Source organism: Indicator indicator, chromosome 6 (genome assembly GCF_027791375.1).
Source record: "Indicator indicator isolate 239-I01 chromosome 6, UM_Iind_1.1, whole genome shotgun sequence".
Taxonomy (NCBI): domain Eukaryota; kingdom Metazoa; phylum Chordata; class Aves; order Piciformes; family Indicatoridae; genus Indicator; species Indicator indicator.
In genome coordinates this window covers 34,891,852-34,913,638 of record NC_072015.1, presented here as the reverse complement: position 1 = coordinate 34,913,638, position 21,787 = coordinate 34,891,852, and the positions used below count along the sequence as shown (strand labels likewise).

At 38.5% G+C, this 21,787-nt stretch overlaps 1 protein-coding gene across 1 annotated transcript in view; it reads right to left on the bottom strand.

Moving 5' to 3' along the window:
• LOC128967635 (dynein axonemal heavy chain 5-like) overlaps window positions 1-21,787 on the bottom strand; it is a 149,822-nt gene that overhangs the window by 57,471 nt on the left and 70,564 nt on the right. Inside the window, exons 48-56 of the mRNA XM_054381818.1 lie at window positions 21,155-21,484; window positions 19,586-19,792; window positions 19,256-19,498; window positions 18,545-18,699; window positions 15,950-16,614; window positions 14,471-14,751; window positions 13,917-14,132; window positions 11,109-11,276; window positions 2,112-2,330 (exon numbers count right to left, since the gene is read on the bottom strand). Coding sequence (XP_054237793.1) covers window positions 2,112-2,330; window positions 11,109-11,276; window positions 13,917-14,132; window positions 14,471-14,751; window positions 15,950-16,614; window positions 18,545-18,699; window positions 19,256-19,498; window positions 19,586-19,792; window positions 21,155-21,484 — 2,484 coding nt within the window. The remainder of the gene's footprint in view (window positions 1-2,111; window positions 2,331-11,108; window positions 11,277-13,916; window positions 14,133-14,470; window positions 14,752-15,949; window positions 16,615-18,544; window positions 18,700-19,255; window positions 19,499-19,585; window positions 19,793-21,154; window positions 21,485-21,787) is intronic.

The window sequence follows — 21,787 nt, the reverse complement described above, 5'->3', positions numbered from 1 at the left end:
TTGAGACAAGGGTTGATGATTTTAAACTAAAGGAGGGTAGCTTTAGACTGGTAGAAGGAAGACATGTTTTGCAGTGAGGGTGGTGAAACAGAACAGGTTGTCCAGAGATGTGACAGATGTCTTATCCCTGGCAACATTCAAGATGAGGTTGGAAGGGACTTTGAGCAACCTGACCTAGTTAAAAATATCCCTTCTCAGTGCAAAGGGGTTGGACTGGATGATCTTTAAAGGTATCTTTCAACTCTAACTTTTCTATGACTCTGTGGTAGATGTTTTAAAGGAGGAATGAAAAGGGAAGAAGATGACCAGCAATCACATGAGGAAGTGGAGGAATTGTTTGGCAAACAAAATGTGTTGGATAATAGGTATCTTGTAACCAATAAACTAGGGCTAATGGAGGACCACCCCAAGCATATCCACATAAACAAAGTCCCTACCAGACCAAATGATGCAGATAGATTTCATACTGTTTCTGGGAAATTAGCACAGCTGGCCACCTCTCTAAAGTGCTTGCACACTAATGTGCACAGCATGGAGGACAAGCAAGGAATTAGAGTTCTGCATGCAGTTATGTTGTCATGCAGGTCATGGGGACATGGTGAGAAGGTTTCCACAACTGTAGTACTGATACAGGTGTATAGAGTCTTGCTAGGAAAGACAGTCTGGGAATGTGAGAAGGGGATTTTCTTTCAGGTGAGAGAGCAGCAGGAATGCATGGACTGATCTGAGCAAACCTGAGTTAGCAGAGGGGTTGGACTAGATGATCTCCGGAGGTCCCTTCCAATCCCTACCATTCTATAATTCTATGATTCTATGATTCTATGACTTCTGCATCTGGGACTCTGGGACAGACAATGAGCCAGCTGAGAACTTACTGTTAAGGATTAGAGGGCAGAGCAATGTGGACAATGTTGTGTAGAGTAGCCAAGGACTGGAATACGTTGCCAAGAGAGGTTGTGGAATCTCCATCCTGGAGATAGTCAAAATCCAATTAGGCAATGCCCTAAGCAAACCTTCCCTATTTGACCTTGCTTTGAGTCAGGCAATGGGGCTAGGTTGGGTTAGATCATCTGCAGAGGTCCCTCCCAATCTCAATTATTCCATGATTTTGTGATTTTCTGAATATTATTTTTGAGTTTTACTTATTCTTTTCAGATTTCTGCTCCTCTCGAAGCACTCAATATGCAATCTATGGTCTTAAAAATACACATTTAACTCAGTGTCAGCTTTGCCCAAGGCTCCAAGTGCCATATAGAGGGTTTTTTAAATTTTTTTGTATGAATTTTCAAAAGTGGAGTGGAAGAACAGTTTTTACAAGAGCTCATAGCACAAGGATTCAGAAAATCCCAAATAAAGCGCTGTAACTCCCTATTTTGGTGCTGTGCTTAAATTTAGAAATTCACTGAAAAAAATATGATAAAGCATCAAACATTTTTGATTTATATATTTTGAAGTGCAGCTATGCAAATAAATGGTGAAGTCCTGGCCTTCAACTCTGAATCTGTGTAATCAACCAGGGAATTACTGAAGCAAATAATCAGATGAGGAAAAAAAAGAGTATCCTGCTTCCTCTGGAAACCTCAGGCTGAAGCCAGAAAAATCTGCATAGAAAAGGTAAATTTCATGCTCAGTGCAGAGGATGACAATTAGCCCTTAATTCTGTAAAAGGCTCCAGTAGAAATTTGATCTTCAAATTTAATTCAGGAAATTAGACAAGCTTCAAACTCCTATTCTTGTATACTTGGTGAGGAAAAGAGTAATCCCTCTTATAAATATTTTAGGGTGATTATTTAGGTTAAGCCTAATGCCTCTTCTTACTAAAGCTAAAAGGAATTTGGCTTCTTGGTTTAAATCTGAAATTTATCCCAATATGAGCCTTATGATATGACATAAATCTTCATATAGAAGAATTGTTAGCACGAGAAATTGTTTTATTTTGTTAGACACATTAAGTTCAAGTAAAAACAAAACCTAAAACTAAACTAAAATATTATATAATATCAGTATGTCACTATGCCTTTAATTTCTTGAGCACTACTAATAATCATTACGGAGTATTCTCAAAACTCAGCACCTACTTTGTACTGGAAACTACTCATATCTGCTAGTACCTTTTCTCCACCTAATCCTTCAATCAGAGCTGTGGCATTGTTCATCTTCCTCCTGCATGCCTCAGCATCATCAAGTAAGGCCTGCTTCTCTTTCATGGCACTATCATACATGGCTTGTACTTGATCTAGTTCCATTTGTTTCTCATCCAGCTGAATTTGTGCGTTATTCAGTTCTGTCTGAGCAGCTGCAAGTCTTCCCTCTTGCAAGGCTAAATTTGCCTACAAATATTTAAAAGAAAAGAGCAGTTAATACCTGCTATTTGGCAAAAGCAAATGACATTCATTTAATGGTACTTTCTGTACTGTACTAGGTACTTTTAAAAATAACACATGCTTAGGATGACAGCAGGTTTTTTCCTTTTTTACTTTTCAACCTGAAACTGGAACACAAGCATAACATTAAAGTTCTTTAATGCCATCTTAAGCTGTTTTAATAGCATTTTCAGAATGATCTATTGACTGCACAATAATCAATTATTTGAAATCACGAGACACTTGAAATAGCTGATACATGAGGCAGCCCATACAATGTTTTCTGTGCTATATTCTCAGTGCAAAACAAAATTAAGACTGGATTACACCATGGATTATAAAATTAAAAAAAAATAATAATGAAACTACTCTTTTACAATAAAAATACAACAAATGTAACTTTTTCTCCTCTGGAAACTGAAACTCTAGAGACTTTTCTCACATCTCTATATAAATTTGAATAGAGGAGTTGCAACATTTAAATGTGGCTTCTTAACTTCTATATTCCTAACAGGGGAAGAAAAAATATTCTGTGAATTCTGAATGTTTGCAAAGGATCAAGACTGACAAAGTTCTTATGAAATTCATACTTACAGAGAAAGGTTGCTTCCATTTATTCCAAATATTTAAAACAACTTGTTTAAATATCATGTATATTTTAATCTATTTATCTGCTATAAGAGTTATGAAGATGGAAATAAAAAAATCTGTAAAAGCTGTTTATTACAAATATGAAACTCGGCACTCATTAAATCACATCAAAAGATTAACAGTACAAGGAATATCTGGGATGACTCAGTAAACAACAAAAGCACAGGTTAGGATTTTATATCAGCTCTTAACTAAAAGCATAGATGTTATTCTTATCAAAATATGGTAAAATCAACAAAGTTGTACTGATTTATGAATTACACACCTAGAGAATAGCACCATCAGAAAAAAAATAATTTACTGTAGCCACTGTGCTTATTGACAGATCCTAGAGATAAAAAAAAAAAATATTTCCCAACAGAGATAAGCCAGCAAAATGGCTGCTCATAGAATTTCTATCATGTAAGAATGCTCCAATATTTTCCCTGTTTATCAAAGGGTACATTAAACAGCATCTCCGAGAGATAAGTACTGCTAAATTACTGAGTCTTAAGGCTCAGCTAAGTGGATTTCTGAACCACTGCTGTTATTTTTTAGTGAATCTTGGACTATCAGGAAAAGTTTATACAGTAAAAGAATTTTGAGTAGGTGTAACTGTAGGTAACTTCCCCCTGCTCCAGGGGAAAGGTGGAGAAGGTGAGTAAGAGAGAGGGAGACAGTGAAGCACTTTTCCTAGATCTTAATAAGAAAGGCCTGACAAGAAAGAACTGCTTTTAAAGAGACATAATAATAATAATATAGATAGCAAATCTTACATCCCTCTGGATGATGGGCACCCCACATTTATGCAGCATCAGACACAGTCTGGGAAAATTTTCCCATGGCATGCTGCACAGAATGGATCCTGTCCACAGTGAGAAAATTCTCTTTTTTGGTAATTTCAGCTATTAAAAGTTCCTCTTCTTGTTCTGTCTTACTGAAGCAGTTCCCTTATTAAGCCATCTGTTGTCAGGCCTTTCTTATTGAGATCCAGAAAAGCCCTGCACCAGCCCTCTCTCTCTTACCTTACCCCTACCCCCTTTCCCCAGTGCCGAGTAGTCTCTTAAACTTTGTGAGGGATAAAAATGGGACTAAATCAACATTATGACACATTATTTCACCCCCTGCTGACAAATAGTGAGGTTACACAGGGAACAAAGCCTTTAGAGATTTGGGAAGAACAACCCAGGCAGAACAGCTGGAACAGAATTTATACCTGGCTGTGTGGATTCATATTTCACCTTGACATTTATGACAATAGGACATGAACCTCAATGGAAAAGGATGGCCATATGAATTCCCAATACATATGACCAAGATTGCCCTGTAAATATGAACAACAGATACCCATACAGCAATAAACTACCCAGAAAACTGCAAAAGACAGATAAAACAGACTTCCCACATCTTAAAAGCCCTTACAAAGCTACCAGCTGTGAGGATGTAGGAAAAACAATATTTCAGAAGAGTACAGAGAAAAATCTAGTGTATTCTAACATAAAAATAAAAAAGTCCAAAATGACACAAGACTGTATGGGATCTCTAGAAGACGACCTATAATAAGAAATTATTTTACAGACAATTTAATCAAAGTTTTCAGCCTATTTCAGATCATATAACAAAGTAGTAATACATTTATTGTATTGGTTTGATTTGTAGGCTACTTAGTCATATGTGAATAATGGTTGATTGCACAAGAATGACAAGGATGACCAACCTATATCAGTTCCAAAGGCAGAAAGACTCTTTGCTTCAGATTACCCTAAGAAAGCATTGCTGTTTGCTCTCTCCCTGTCTTTCTAACTCCATTTTTTAAAGTTACATGGGTACAAACATGGCTTTGGTATTGACATCACTGGCAGGCTGGCTGGCAGCTTCCTGTGCAGAGCTTTGCCATGATAGCAGGAGGCAAGTTCTTCTGCCAAGGAGAATCTTCTGCACAAGGTTATTACAGTCACAAACAGCTTCAGACAAAGATTTCCAGCCAATTACAGGTGGGAAGGAAATGTGTCTCTCAATCACAAAGAAATACTGTGGCCTTTCTAATTTTAGTGGCATTGCTATGTGAACAAGCTTCACACCCTTCATTTCTTGCCTCTGAGTCACACAGCAAAGCAGGGATTCACAATTTATTCCATCTGGACACAATGTGAAAGCCTGAATAAATGGATTTTATGTGAATGAATCATGAGGATTTGAGACTTTGAAATCCACACTCTTATCTATGCCCCCGGAGAGATGGGGACTCTGCTAGAACATGCCTAGACTTGTGTGAGAGCAGCAGCTTCAGTCTTTTCTTGCCGTTGGCACTGTGGGTAGCACACAGACAATCCTCTCAACATCTGCTCCAGCCAATGCCTCTACCTGCTCTATGCGTCTGTCTGCATGCAGCAGGTGGAGACAGTACCTGTGCCAACAAGGGCCACAGACTAAATTGTTGTGCATCTATTTTGTCTCTTCCAAGATGCCTTAAGAGTGGACTTCATAGCAGGTGGTGAGATGGTCCTCACCCATTTAATCTTTTTGCATACCATATAAAACCATGTAATTACAGTCGACAGCTATACTGTTAAATTAAACATGCCCAGGACCTTTCTTTGGCATTGAGGTTAACTAGCATAAAAGAGCTCACATTAAGCTCTCCCAGCCCTAAACCAGCACACCTGCATGCAAACAGACTCATTAAAATGGCTCCTCAACCAAGGTTGCTCCTGAAAGTTGCCAGAGATTGCTGAGAAAATGCTGCTTAGCCAAGACCAAATTCACACCAGGGATCATTCTAACAATTTAACAGTGCAGATGATCACTTTCCAATGTCTAGAAAACTCCCTAGTACTGTTTAATTTATTGGGACTGGTATAGCCATATGTTTCTTGTTGATTCATTGCAAACTCAATTTTGCAGAGCACCAAGTATACCTAACCCTGATGCAAGAAGGCATTTAAATAATAATGCCTTCAACTCACGCCATTCAATGCCATCCCTGCTCTTGAGTGGAATGCCCAGATCACTCTGAAGAGCAGTTATTGCTCAGTAAATTCAGGAAAAGTTACTAGAAGTAAGAGAAGTCAAAAGAAAAAAAGTGGCTGAAACTTTGTAAACTCAGCACAGGTATGGAATTTTTTGAGCTTTCATAGCATATCTCTTGTTTCAGGAATGTTAAGCTTTTCAAGTTCACTGTTCTGACAGCCCATTGAGCACTTAGTACTGCTGGACCAGGCCAGAAGACTTCTTTTTCTTGGACACTCTGCTCATGAGCCTCTGTGGATGTGCTGAGTGACCACATTTGCTTTTTGCTTCAGTCCTGTTCGGGGCACATGACATCTGACTGACAACTCGTCATGGAAATGCAATATGAAGCTGCTCCTGCCCCAGATCACTGCATATTTTTTACACATACACCCCACTGGGTTTGTACCATCTTTCTCAGAGCCCAAATATCATGCTAACTTTGGACTCATCTCTATTTAGGGAAACATTACGAGAGGCAAACACATACATAGGTTTTACAGACCTTCCCAAAGTAATGTTTTCTCTTATATCTAACCAAATTATATGCATGCACATACACACAAATAGATCCATGCAGAGAGGCATTAATAAAATCTCGGCCTCAATTTCTTTGCTAACTCTGACCATTCTTTGGGACTGAAAACAACCTTTGAATGGCATAGAGAGAGATCATGCTTCTTACCTGCTTTTCACAGACTCTACTAGCTCCTGAAACATTCTTCATTTTTTTCTTTTCAGTTACGTATACTGACTGAAATCTGTTTTGTTATATGATCTAAGCCTCCCCTTCACCCCCCAGAGTATATGCTTTCCTTCCACAGTTATTAGAAGCCCTGAATTCAGAGTTGAATGCTTGTTTTCCTGCTCAGTGGGCGTCACCTTGAGAAGGATGCACTTATTTAAATGGACAACCATCAAATTTTGACATTCCTTTACTGTTACCTCTTCCTGAGGTGCAAGATTTCCTTATTATTGCCTGCTGTGGTTTTTAGTTCAGTATGAAGACAAGTGAAAGCAAAAGAGGCAATAAAGTCTCATATTTAAAACAGAGTTTGATGGAAGATTCCCAGGTATGGAACAGAATTTATAAACCACAGACAAATTTCCCTTGATCATCACACCAGCCTGAGGAGAACGTAATTAAAATCACTGGAGACATCTCTAGAGAAAATTATACCCCTATACACAATATTTTAATTGGAAGCTTACAGAATCACAGCAAAAGCCAGGGCTTCTTCATTCTGCTGTTACATTCTTCAACTAATGGATAAATAGCAGAGGGTGTTTCAGAATTACCAGGTTAATCCAGGCTTCTTTACTAGGTAACATGTTAGAGAGGAACAGCTCACAGTCATTCTGAAGATTCATAGGAAAGCAGCCCACACAGTGACCACGGTATGAGAAGCAACTACACAGCTTTGTATCTACAGGCAACATTTGGTTATACTTTCTGTTTGAGTCTAACTTATGACCTCTAGGCTGCAGACCACATTTTTAAACAGTGTAGGGGTCCATTTCTAGGAATGTGTTAGTTTTTGCACACTGCATTTACTACAACGTAAGTCAGTATTAATTAGTTTCACAAGTTGTCACATTAAAGACAAGTGAGGCACCGCGACTCTGTTAAGATGCAGTTTTAAAAATATTGGATGGATTTTGCAGGTGTCGAAGAGAATTTATCTCCTAGAACAGCAGTTAGGATAAAGCAGCTTGATTAATTCATCCAATAAACCTGCTTTTAGCACTGGATGTTTTAGCCTGTGCTAGTACCTTATGCAGTTTAATTGTACATTCATTTTCACTTATTTTTCTAGCATCACTCCAGTGGTTCCTGCAATATCTCCTGAATACTTTAAACATTTCCTCCCCCTGTCATCTCCAGTTCTAAAATATTTGTGACTGTTGCTATAGACTTGACAATAGGCATCACTTCGCTGAGAAATTCATGTTCATTTTTTTTATCTGATAGTGTGACAAGAATGGAAATACTTGAATACAAAGTTAAATTTATACATAATTTTAAGTCATATATATTCAAATAAAAACTGCCAGTGCACTTTTGCAGCTGTCAGAGTTGCATCTGCATATGAAGCCACTCTTTTCCCCTAGGTCTTGCTCTCTTTTATAGCTCTCAATAGTCACATTTCAAATCCTGTTTTCATTAGTGAACATCCCATTATTTGAAAAGGGAATTGCTACTTATATATCACAGAAATACAGTCTTCTCCATGAGTTACTTGAATCAAAATACCATGCTTTTAACGAATTTGAATCAGATCTGTCTGGATGTACTAAAAGAATATGCCAAGAGTGTTGAATATACCATTGATACAGTGGCTTATACAATAGGAACATAAGTGCAGTGGAAGCATAAATGATTGAATGTGTTCCTTCAGAAAAGAGCCATAAAATCTCCTGTAGCAGCAGCGATTATAAATCGCTACATAAATATTCAAACTTCTTTTTCTTTTAATATGCTCATAAATGAAACATTTTCAAGACAATAAAGCTATCTGTAGGAATGCAGGCAACGGTATCTGATCCCTTTCTATTATAGCTGAATGTTACAACAGAATTCTATGCCTGGTGACTTCTTACTTTACTATATCTACACTCACATGTAGCAGTTTAACACTCCAAATTTGTCTTAGAGAGTTGAATATCAGGTAAATTCATTGAAGAAAACTTCTGTGCCAAGAATGGTCCCTCCACCTCCAGATTCTACTGAGACTACAATGAGTACATTCCACTTCAAAGACCTACTTGGAGGAATCTTGTGGGCTAAGACTTTAGAAAGTGGGGTGCCCAAGAGAGCTGGTTAATATTCAAACATTACTTCCTCCATGCTCAAGATAGGAGCATTTCTTTGAGTGAAAAAAATGAGTAGAGGAAGCAGGAGACCTGCATGGATGAGCAAGGAGCTGCTGCAAAAACATCATGTGAAAGACAGAAGTTCACAGAATGTGTAAAAAGAGACTGGTCACTCAGGAGAATTATAGAAACATAGTCAGGGTATGTAGGGATGCAATAAGGAAGATCAAAGCCTTCTTAGAATTAAATATGGCAAAGGAAGTAAGAGAGAACAAGAAGGGCTTCTTCAAGTACATCAGTGGTAAAAGGAAAATGTGGGCCCACTACTGAATGAGGTGGGAGCTGTGGTAACAGAAGATGCAGAAAAGGCAGAATTACTGAATGCCTTTTTCTGCTTCAGTCTTTACTGCTAAGACCAGCCCTCAGGAATTCCAGACCCTGAAAGTAAAAGAGAAAGCCTGGAGGAAGGAAGACTCTCTGCTGGTCAATGAGGATTAGGTTAGAGATCATTTGGGAAAACTGAACATGCACAAATCTATGGGCCCTGATGGGATGCAGCCACAAGTGCTGAGAAAGCTGGCTGATGTTGTTTCTCTGCCACTCTCCATCAGGTCTGAAAGATCATGGAGAATAGGAAAGGTGCTGGAGGAAAGCCAATGTCACTCCATTCTTCAGAAACGGCAAGAAAGAAGACTCATGAAACTACAGACCAGCCAGGCTTACCTCCATCCCTGGAAAGGTGATTAAGCAGCTCATTCTGTAGGTTATCTCTAAGCACATGGAAGAAAAGAAGGTTATCAGGAATAACCAGCATGAATTTATCAATGGGAAATCATATTTGACTAAGATAAACTTCTATGGTGTTGTGACTGATTGGCTAGATGCAGGGAGAGCAGTGGATGATGTCTACCTTGACTTTAGCAAGGTTTTTGACACTGTCTTCCATAACACCCTCATAGGTAAGCTCAGGAAGTGTGGGTTAGAAAAGTGGATGGTAAGAGGGATTGAGAACTGGTTAAACAATAGAGCTCAGAGGGTTGTGACCAATGGTGCAGAGTGCAGTTGGAGACCCGTAGCTAGTGCTGCTCCCCAGGGGTCAGTACTGGGTCCACTCTTGTTCAGCATCTTCATCAACGACCTGTATGAAGGGATAGAGTGTACCCTCAGAAAGTTTGCTGATGATATGAAACAGGGAGGAGAGGCTGATACACCCGAATGCTGTGTGGCCATTCAGCAAGATCTGGACAGACTGGAGAGCTGGGCAAAAGGGAATCTAATGAAGTTCAACAAGGTTAAGTGTGGAGTCCTGCACTTGGGAAAGAAAAACACCACATACCAGTACAGATTAGGGGTTGACCTGGTGGAAAGCAGTTCCGTGGAGAAGGACCTTGGAGTCCTAGTGGATAATAAGTCACCCATGGGACAGCAATGTGGTGCTGTAGCCAAGAAGACCAATGGCATCCTGGGATGCATTAAGAAGAGCATGTCCAGCAGATCAAGGGAGGTTCTTCTCCCCCTCTACTCTGCCCTGGTGAGATCACATCTGGAGCATTGTGTCCAGTTCTGAGCTCCCCAGATCAAGAGGGACAGGGAAATATTACAGAGAGTCCAATGGAGAGCTATGTGGATGTTTAAGGGAATGGAACTTCTGTCTTATGAGAAAAGGCTGAGAACTGGGGCTGATTAGTCTGGAGAAAAGACTGAGAGGGGATATAATTAATGTTTACAAATATGTGACGGGTGGTTGTCAAGAAGAAGGGGCCAGTTTCTTTTCAGTGGTGCCCCGTGCTAGGAAGAGTAGCAGCAGATATAAACTGGACCACAGGAAATTTCACATCGACATGAGGAAAAACTTCTTTGCTATGAGGGTGATGGAGCACTTGACAGTCTGCCCAGAGAGGTTGTGGAGTCCTCTTCTCTAGAGACTTTCAAAACCAACTTGGACATGCTTCTGTGTGTCCTGCCCTAGGTGATCCTGCTTTTGCAGAGAGGTTGGACTTGATGAGCTCCAGAGGTCCTTTCCAACCCTCACCATTGTATTATTCCATGATTCTGTGACTACCAGACCAGTAGGACTGAGGACTTTTTCTTGAAACCATAATGCCTGGCACCAAGTCCAGGGTAAGGGTAAAAATTTGCCAGGACATGTTTAACCTCTGTGTGTTTAACTTCACAACTGGATGTAAAGAAACAAGAATCTCTGGTTAGTTGTGATCTTTTTAAGTCAAAATAATGCAATATTTTTTCCAATCGACTATAGTCATCCCTCAGAAAATTAGTAATATGAAATACCTTAAGAGGAAGAACTTCTTTATTAACGCCATAGAAGTAAGCCATTGCTTGTGTCCATGAGCAAAGACCTGCTACATTTCCACATACTTTTTTAGCAGTCTCAAGATTATAGTCCTCCATATCCAAATAAGGCTCCAAAAGCTCCACAGTTTCTCCTGTAATTGAATCCTAGTCAATGGAAAGGAAAAATTATTTTTGAGATGGATTTTAGTATAAAGTCTGCTTCGTAGACACATTTTTCTTTTCAAAAACATAGTGCTATCACTTCTAGCAGAAGATGTTAACAAAACAACACTGTTGCCTTTCACTGTTATAAAGGAAAGAACTTTAGTTGGGTTTTTTTTGTGAAATCAAGTGAAAATAGCTCTACTTCCACTGCAACAGGATGACTTGAGCTTGCATTTTATATCCTTATTTGACCCATAAGATTTACAGACATTAGTTGTAGCTCCATGACAACTTAAGCTGATCTAAGTTACTGTTGCTAAAGCACTGTACCATCTTTCCTCTCCCCTTCAACCAGATGTTCTTATGAAATGCTGATCTTTAATACCATCAGCAATGTTCATTGAGCTAGTTTGGAAGCTAATATGACAGAAATATACATCAGGAAATTAGTCATTAGATTTCTTGTAGTTCTTGTAGTTCTCAGAACAACCTAACCATGACATAAGACAAGCACCACTGTGAACACAGCTTAGGGCGTCAACATGCAGCTTTAGGACAGCAAAGGGCGAAGCTCCAAGGCACTGACTTCACTTCACTGAAGCTAACCCTTTTCCTTAACTGTAAAAGAGATTTCGTTCAGCTATTCAACTCATTATTCTAATCTCAGACTTTTTCCCTCTTCACAATCTATTGAGAACATGAAAATCCCAATCTTCAATGATGGTGGTTAATCTATAATTATGTAAGTGTCAGAAGAAAATGGAATTCATCTCCTTAAGCAATGTAGAGAGTAGAAGAGCTTATACAGGGCAACAATGGCTACCTGACAATAGAGGCATTAAGAATCTTCCCCTTTTCTGGCAATATATTAATACTTTCAGTGCATCTAAAAATCATCTTCCACTCATACTGTCAAGCAGTATACCCTTTTCCTGCTTTCCTGCATAGCAGAAAGGACTGTCTTGTACTTGTCTGATCCTTTTGCTACTATAATAACAAAGACAGTCATTATATTATTTTTAAGATCAGACATGATGATGTTTTTCACTGTGAGCATTTGCTAGAATGCATACTAGCGATGGACAAATATTTTGACTTTTTCATTCTCCTATTCAAAATTATGAGCTAGCAAGCGGGCATAGGTGGGTGAAATCTCTGTTCAAGAACTTGAAAAATGCCCTGCTTTTCCTTCTAAGCAATGAATTTTAAACCCAAGGAACTATTTCATCCACTAGTCTTCCTTGCCTAAAAAAACATGGAAAGAACAAAAATTTCACAAACAAGTAAGCAGTGAAGTCTACTCAGAAGTCCAGACACAATGAGCTTTCTTCTCATAGATGCTCAGTCTTAGAAACAAGAAAAGACACAGGAGGGCAGTATGAGAAGTACCACAACAGAGAAAGTAGTCTAGTGCTCTCCACCACATTCCTCAACATTACTTCCTGCAACAACTCAGTCAGGTTAACCTGACTCCTCCAAGTAAAGTTAAATGTGTTGCGAACTACCAGCAAGAACATGTGTATTTTCATTGAGCACTGAAACTGGAAGCCTTGTTAGAAGGAAGTTTGAATAAGGAGTGCATAACTAGTCCCCATTGTCTTTAAACTCATTTCCTCTTTCTTTCTGTTTAGTGAAGACAGCACTTGGAAAAGTGACCAAATTGACAGTCCCAGAAAGAGACTGTCTACAGAGGCAGTGCAGCTTTCCACATGGTGCCTTGTCAGTGTGGCTCACTGGGAAAGATGGCTCTTGGGCATAGTGAGAATCATGTTTTCAAGCCTCATTTGCACAGCAAAAACACTCCTGTAGCTTAGAAAAGGCACCAGCAAAATGAACAGCTGCAACAGATTGAAAAATCAGTGTACAAATGAAAGAGTATGTTCTGCAATGTTGCAGAAAACCCAGGTTCTGCCAAAACCTGCTGCTTGGTTTTCTGAATTTTAAAGTGGGTCTATGATGCTGCTGTTCCATATTCCAGCCCAGTTCTTTTTCTGGTCCAGCTACCTGTGATAACTTTCTTCCCTGCAGAGAAATTTCCCTTATCTCACAGTTCAGTGAATCTTGCTGTAAATGGGACAAGTTTCAGCCCTAACATGAAAACCTGTGTTTTCTTTTATTTTTCCTAGAGTTGATACTAAGGTTCTAAGTTCATTCTGCATTTCATTACTTTTCTAGTCAAAGAACCCCCAAAATTCCCAAATATCTCAGTCTGTTTCCTGACAAGTTGCTCATTTTCTTCTCCTCACCAAGGAGTTCTGGAGATGGAGCTCTAGAGTGCCATATAGGCAAACAGGCCTGGTAGCACTGGAGATGATGAGCCATTTGAAAACTCAGCAGTGAACCCTTTTAAGGCAAATTCCTACTGAGAAGCAGAAGCTGCGTGAACAAAGCCAAAGCTCAGCTTTTCAAGATTTGATAGTGCTTGGGATACTTGTGCCTGCCATGAAAACTGAGCGGCCCAGGAGAAAGATTACTGAAGTAATGAATCATGAAAACGGAGAGGAATACAGTAGTGAAGGTATCTACAACTAAAGGGCACACAAAATCCTTATCTGTTTCAAACTACCTTTGAAGGCAGAAGACACTTTTGCATGATCACATGATCTAAAGATAATTATAGTGCCACTATTCACTACATACCTTCTGGAAAGTAAGCAACATGCTAAGAAATCCTGAATTGTTCATTAGCTTCAGAGCCTCAGTCCATGATGGCTTCACGCATGGGCGTTCTTGATCAGGTGTTACCGAGTCTATTTTTCTTTGAAATAGAAGTAGCACACAATCCATAATTCTCATTATCAAGTGAGGAGGTTTACCCAGTTTGCGAACAGTTGCAATGTCAGAAGGTTTTATTGTCTGAAAAATTGGAAATAAAGTAATCCATTTACTTAAGCAATCACTTGACTGTAGAGAAAGATGTTTCTCAGGAGGGGTCTATATATATAATGCAAGTGCTACTGGTTTGCAGGTCACTCAGAAACAAGTAGAAAGTTCTTAGAGGTCGTACCACTCAATGACGACTTTATTAATTACTTTTCCACAGCCACAGTTTTCTGTTTTGTTTTTTTCTACAATGACTAACAAGTCAGCACTAGTCTTTTCAATTTTTTTTTTTAAAGTCAGAAGCATGAACCATTTTATTACAGGTAACAATCATTAACTATATGCATATGCAGAATATCTTTGATTCTGACCTGCAGGGCTGCCTCAGCTTCTTCCAATGCAGGTCTTGCAGCTTCAAGCTTCTCTTCTGCTGCTGCCTTATCAATGGCAATGTCATCCACAATGGCCTGAGCCTTGTCTTTCACCTTTTGCACCTGCATTTTCACCTTTTCAGCAGCTTGGGCTTTCATGGTTACTTCCAGTAAAACTTCATCAGCTTTTTTTGAAGCTACAGCCAAATCTTTCTCCTTCACCACCAACTCTTTGGAGAGCTGATTTACTGAAACCTCAGCTTCCATCAATTTTGCAAGACCTGTGTTGAACAAATTCCATTTTAGTAACAGGAAAACCTATTGAGACAGAAACCTCAGTGAAGAAATCTGGATACTTAAGTGATCCATTTGTTGAACAGCAAAATTCAGCAAGGGTAATGTCCAGTTGTTATTTAATTACTTAAAAGAAAAAAAAATTAATGGGTAAGAGCCTGTGTGTAGAAACTGTAAATTGATGACTTGTTTATATTCTTGTATATCAGAGTGACAGTAAATATTGAAAATCACCAGTATTGTGAATGGCACTCTTAGGAATTATTTGTGCAATTTCAGGAATCCACAAGAAGTAATAGACTGTATCCCCTCTACAAATCCTGAATAATGCAAGTTTAGACACAAGGAAACCTTGCTGAGCTTCTAAATTCCATATTACATGAAGGTCCAGGTGAGATGAGGTAGAAGAAACTAGAGAATCTTGAGCAATACAATGCTCCAACAGTTTTGTCAAATGATAAGAAAATCATCTAGAAAAGCTGTGAGTACAAAAATCTTGATATATAAAAATGCATGCATCTAAATGTAAATGCATCATACAAATCTTTCTAACCTTGGAAAAAAAAAGAAAAAGGCATTTATGCTCCTTCTAGGCAACCAGCCACATTCAACCTATGGAGTTATGTGTGTGTAGTTCAGACATGCAATTGGCAACAGTGGGAGAAGAAGCATTCTTCTTCTCTTCAGTGGGGGAAGTTCACATTCACTTCCAAACACCATTCAGTTTTGGAAACTATTTAATTGTTCACTGCGTAAGTCCTTCTGCAGTGCAGCATTTTCAAAATTTTACTTTTAGCATAGAACTATTTCTTTAAAAGATTCTTCAGAAGGACTGAATTTGGAACATTTATTTACTTTCCCTCAGATTTATTTTTAGTGTTTTATAATATGAAAACTAGAGTCTCAGTAGCTCCTTGGCATGCATACATGTTCAAGGCAGAAGTTTCAGGTACTTTGACTGCCAACTAATACTATTTTCAAAACTCATCTGCAATCTGTGACATTCATAAAGTTCCTCGAAATAAAACCTGCATCTGTTTTGTAATCACACACCACGCCACTGAAAACACAAACATGCTTCCAAATGAAGGTGAGCTCACAATTTAAATCCATTCTTCTACTCAGATTTTTCTCACCTTTTAAAAAACAAACAAATAAACAAAACTCAAGCTGTTGTTACAGTACCTGTCCTCATGCGTTCAGACAGACTTCCAACACTGGCAAACTTCTCCTTATAAATAGCTTTGTAGCCTCCAATGAAGGACAGGTAAGATTTTGGAGTCACAAACGTTCGTCTCCTGTATCGTTCAAAGTATTCAACACATTTTTCAGCTACAATATCTTGAAATGTTCCCATGGTGTTAACAACACTCTGTTTCACTTCATCTGTGCACTCAATATGGTAGGAAACTAAAAAATGCTGCGCAACTGCTACAAGAGCATCTTTAGGCCAGCGCTGGAACCAGTCCATAGTACAGCCTGAAATCAATCCTGGAAATTTGAGTGCACGACTTCTGAATTTTTCTCCAACAGGAGAAAAACAAAGAACCACATGCAGGTTATTACGGACTCGAGAAAGAAAGTAATTATAAAGATTTTCAGCAGTGGGTGTATGCCTTGGGTACTCCTTCTTCATTTCTGGTATCAGGTCTTGTGTGATTTCACCTATTTCATCTCGTGCAAAAAGATTTGAGACTTCACCTGAAGCCAAAACATTGTTCATGTACTCAAGAAAAGATTCATCTCTGATTTCATTGTCTGTGAATATAAAGACAATGCCCTTTCCTTTTTGCCCAGCAGTGCGGTACAAGGTTTTCAGATCATCCAAAAGGTTATTGGTGGCATATGTTCTGGGATAGAAAAGAGAGAACAAAAATTACAGATCATTTTAGGAAACACCTATCATCTGGCTCAGCTTTGTAATGGCAAGAAAAAATCTAAATAAAATATTTATACCCTATCTCCTGGTTTCATTATTAGGGCTTTTCCTTAAAACATTTTCCCAAAGTGAATGATCAGTACTGTAAGTCATGGGGAAGGATGTGAAGTCAAAATAATAACATGCTGGAAAATGGTAGAGCAATACTATGTCTCAGGTAATTATGATGCTGCTTTGCCTCCATACAGTTTGCAGATATAAATTCTTTATTAGAACTGCAGGTTAATGCAGATGGATTAAGTTGTCAAGTAGGTTCTGATATCTGTAACTATTATGTAAATACAGACGGATTATCTTTCAAAGCTGTTGAGAGCAGGTTAAAGCTGATCAACCCGGCTGCAAATGGAGACCGTAACTGATTCCTTCATTATGCCTCATACAGCTTGTGTACACAAGTAAGAGTCAAATGAAGTCCACAAAAATCCAGACACAGATTTCAGATTATGAAACTTAAAATGAAGTAATTTCACAAAATGGCAGATTTGCCATTTGCCGTTATGTTCTTGGCCGATTAAAGCTGAAATTCAGAATCTCTTTTCCTTGCAACCAGTTTCTATTTCCAAGAGTATCTTCAAAGCTGTAAGTCATGCTTGCAATACACATATAACCCATTCCTCAGTATTTAGTAATACTTTATTCTTATATTAAACATACCACATAGAAAATCTTCTAGCTCCATTTTACCATTGCTCTATGAATACCCCTAATGTAAGCATTGCAGAACCTGTAAAGCAAACTAACTCTTCAGTCTGCATGTTTCAGCTATAGTTTTATAGTATACTATACCTACAGTACTATACTGTGGTACTCTGATAAGAAGATAAAAATTCCTCTCCTCAGTCAGAATAGCAGTCCATCTAGCTCAATACTCTTAACACCAGCAATGGGAAATGCTACACAGAGAGAAAAGATGACCTAGCATCCACTCTTCACTATTTATTCTTACCCACACCATATTCATAGCTATTATATTTGGAATGTTGGAAGGTATGTCCATCTTTTCCTCCTGGTATTCATTTATGAACCTGCCAATATTGTCTTCCTACACAGTGTTCTGTGGCAAGTTACAAAAGATGACCATCCACTTTGTACATACACATTTTCGTCTACCTGCTTTTAGCCCACCTTCAGTTATCTTCAGTAAAAGAACCTTTCCTAAGTGATTGAAATATTTAATTGCCTTATTAATGCACTTTGAATTTTGCAAGTCTAGGGACTCTATTGTGTGGCCACATCTTTTTCTTTCCCTCCTTTTTTTATTCCCAGTGTTCCTTCATTCTGCATCTGGGATGCAGGAAGAGGCTGTGATATGTCTTCTTTCTCTTTTCTCTCATTAGAAACCTCATAACATAGCTCAAAGACCTGGTGTATCTCTATATGGAAGATTTCTTAACGTATGGAGTATTTTACAGAGTGAAATACACACTTCCAGCCCTCAGTGTTTGCTCCTGTAAATCCTACATCAAAAGAGAACAGACCAAAGGCATTAGTTATTCCCAGTCACTTCAAGTTTCTACAGCTTACTAAATTCTAGCACCATAAACTATGAAGTCATTGACAGCAGTTATAATAATACAGTCTAGGTACATAAACGTTTACAGAAAAATTACTATTTCCCTTGGCCATCAGCATTTTCTCACAAGGGACTTCACAAGAGTGCCTCACAGACTCAAATGCTGAAGGAAGGACAGATTTCTTGTCAATAGCATAAAGGCAGCAAACCCAAGACCCAGGATCTATCTGTCACCTACAGACTGTGGATTTGCACAGATGCTTTTGCTTGACTTTCATTTCTAAGGCAAATTAAGGAGTGATTATCTGTGCACACCGCATTGTATTACCTTGTTAGCGTAATCTGAAAGCTCTCATATCCAGCAATAAAGGATGCTAATCTGGTCAGACTCTGTTTTCCAGATCCACCCACACCCACCAACAGCGCATTTCCTTGTGGCGTACGAATAATACGTGATATTTTAATCAAATGGATGATTGCATCCTGTGTATGAAGAGAAAAAGGAATGAAAATATGTAAAAATAAGATAATGAAGCACTTCCAAGTCTCTGAACAGTGAGATGATCTCACTGGAGCCTGCACCAAAGATTCGATCCTGTACTGATCAAAACCAACGAGAGATTTCCCTGACTCAGTAGGCATCAGAACCAGCCCAAGAGAAACGTCCTTGTATCAAGCTCATATAAAGCAGTACCATAAGCAGTGGTTATATGAAGTGTTGCCCCTAAAAAGACAGAAAGAAAAGTAGAAAGGATGTGGGTCAACAACCTCCCCCAACCTTTTTGCTGAGCTATTTACAGGCTCAAAAGAAAGAAAAAAAGGGAAGCTGCAAAGAGGTGGAATAATCTGTGGGAGCTAAGGCAGCTGGGAGAGAGCACCACATCTTTATAGAGTTTATCTGTAAAGCTCATTGGATACAGGACTAGCCATTCTGAGCTATCCCCAAACTGATTTCACAGAAACATACAACTGGTCCACGTACCAGTAAGTGCAAAAGACCAGGCGCTTTCTGTATTAATATAGTAACAGGCACTAATACCTTGAAAAATACTAAATCCATCTTTGATCCTCTGATGGTTTCATTGTATTGTTGCATGAACATCTGTAATCTTTCAGACAAATAATCCAAAGATGGGACTGGTTCATAAATTTTAGGAGCCTTCAACTCTGAATCATCAGGTTCGTCTCCAGTAGCTTCTGGGACATCACGCAGGAAATCCGCAAAGTATAATTCTGTGGATTTATCTTCAAACATATTTTTACCATGTTCTTCAGAAGCAATCTACAACAACACATTAATGATTGCTTTAGTTACGAAATACTTAATTGGCCACTTTATGTGGGAAATACTGGAACACTCTTTACCTACCTTTTTTATCATGTCTCCAAACCAGTCATTATCACTTTGGCTGATGAACCTATCTGCAATAACACGTCTGCATTCGTGCTGGAACAAGGCTACCAAAACACTGATGGTCTGGCAGACTTCTGAAGTAACTGTAAGCATTCCTTGCCAAATGCGACTGAGGTCTCGTAAATTAAAGATGTAATGAAATTTAGCTGGAGTTGGTAACATCTACAAAATAATGTCATAAGCTATAATCAAATAACTACTAAAGAAAAATATTTTCTATCTAGTAATAAATGAATGTGGACATTTTTCACAAACTTCAAAATCAGTGTTGTATTAAAAGCAGAAATACATGCTTGACATTCAACAGGCAACAGTGAAAATGGAGAACTGGCAGTAGCAATGACCAGCTCTTTAATCTCACTCAGATTTCACTCGAGGCTTTCCAAAGCTTTCAGGTCTCAGGAACATGCACTTAAGGGTAGCCAAGACAGATTAGGTAACAATGGCATCGAAGGCCACAGTAAAAATGTCGGCAGTGCTTAACCTGTGGTGCTGCCTCTGCTGTTTCCTCCAGATTGTTTTTGTCATTCTCTTTTGTTCCCTCCAAGAACATGCAAGGAATAGTTCATGAGGAAAAGAAAAATAGTTCATGAGAAAAAAAAAAAACAAAGAGAGCAAAAAAAAAAAAAACCTGAGAAAAGAGGATCTGAAAAAACGTAATGACTTATGAAAAGCTACCCTTTCTTTATAGTTAGTTAATTAGCAGTAATAAGCACCATTTCTGTTGAATTTACTGGTCAATACTTGGCTGGTAAATAGTTTCACTAGAACTCACACTATTTCTCTGTGTAAGCCAAGTTTCTGTCTACAGAGGAGTTATTTAGGAAATTCCGACTAGCCTTTTCTGGACTAGAAAATCTAATTTAACAAATTCCTATCTTTCCACCACTTTCTCCCAGGTTTTTTATTAGAAGATCAAAGTTGGCAAATTTGCTGTGATTTTACTCTTAACTTTTCAAATTTCATTCTACACATAGAATTTACTTTCAATTTCAAAGCAACATTGCTTAGAAATTACAGATGTTTTTAGAATTTGTTTGAAATGGAAGGAGTAAATATTTAGAATTACAGAAATACCATATTTCATTTGTTTTGAACGGATTCCCTCTCTGCCCAATTTGACTTCTGTCATTCAATTCAGATCTTTAAAATTTCTCACAATTCCAAACATCTTTTACAGAAAATTCCTATCCATTGTTTTAACTAATGCTACCTTATGCCCTTGACATTTGCTTAACCAAAGGACCTCTATATCTTCCTATCAGCTATGCTTACTGGTTTATACTTATATATTGTGATTCTTTTATTAGCTATAGAAGGCACTGCATATGATAATGTTTTTAGTCAGCTAACTAGGTGCTGCTAGCATCAAATTCAGAACAGGGTTATCAGCCAGCAGTTATACATACAGGTTACAGCTTCACAATAACGAAGCATGAATACACATGGCAGTACAGAAGACCAGGGTTTTGTTGTTTTCTCACAGTACAAACATTTCCAAGGCTTCTTAACAGACAATTTTACCTTTGCTTTTGTCGTTTGCCAAACCTTCCGACTTGTAGACACTAATGCTGAAGCCAGTTTACATATTTCTGCAGGGAAATGCCGTTGCTCACAAAAGTAGCCTTCAGCTATTGTTCGAAATATTTTGTCAATAGAGAAACTGGAAGGCAGTGTGCAGTTGTAGATGGTGAACTGGCGTTTCAAGCGCTGTGGAATGTCATTCCGACCTCCCCCGGGGTGAATCATTGCAGCTACAAATTGGATGTCAACCACATTTGTGAATTCGCCTGGCTTCTCCAAATTGTAGAAACCTTTCTGTTCCATCAGTTGTCTTACAATCTCATTGGTGATCTAATTACCGCCAAAAGGAAAGAAATGGAGCAGTCAAGTGTTTCAGGATTCTGGACTTTAGAAACACAAAGAGGAAATCTCCAGTATAATAAATTAGTAGACAGAAGGAAAGACATCTCTTATCTTTCTTAATTTCAGGTATTTCACTGGACTCTTTAGCCGTTTATAGTCTTGTGACATGGTACCAAGTGTTCTGATGCAGTGGCTTGTCTGTGTGTTACCTTCATGGGCTAATTAGTTGCAGATGTGAGGTCAGACATTCAACTGGATTTCCATAATATAAATCTATGAAAACTCAATACT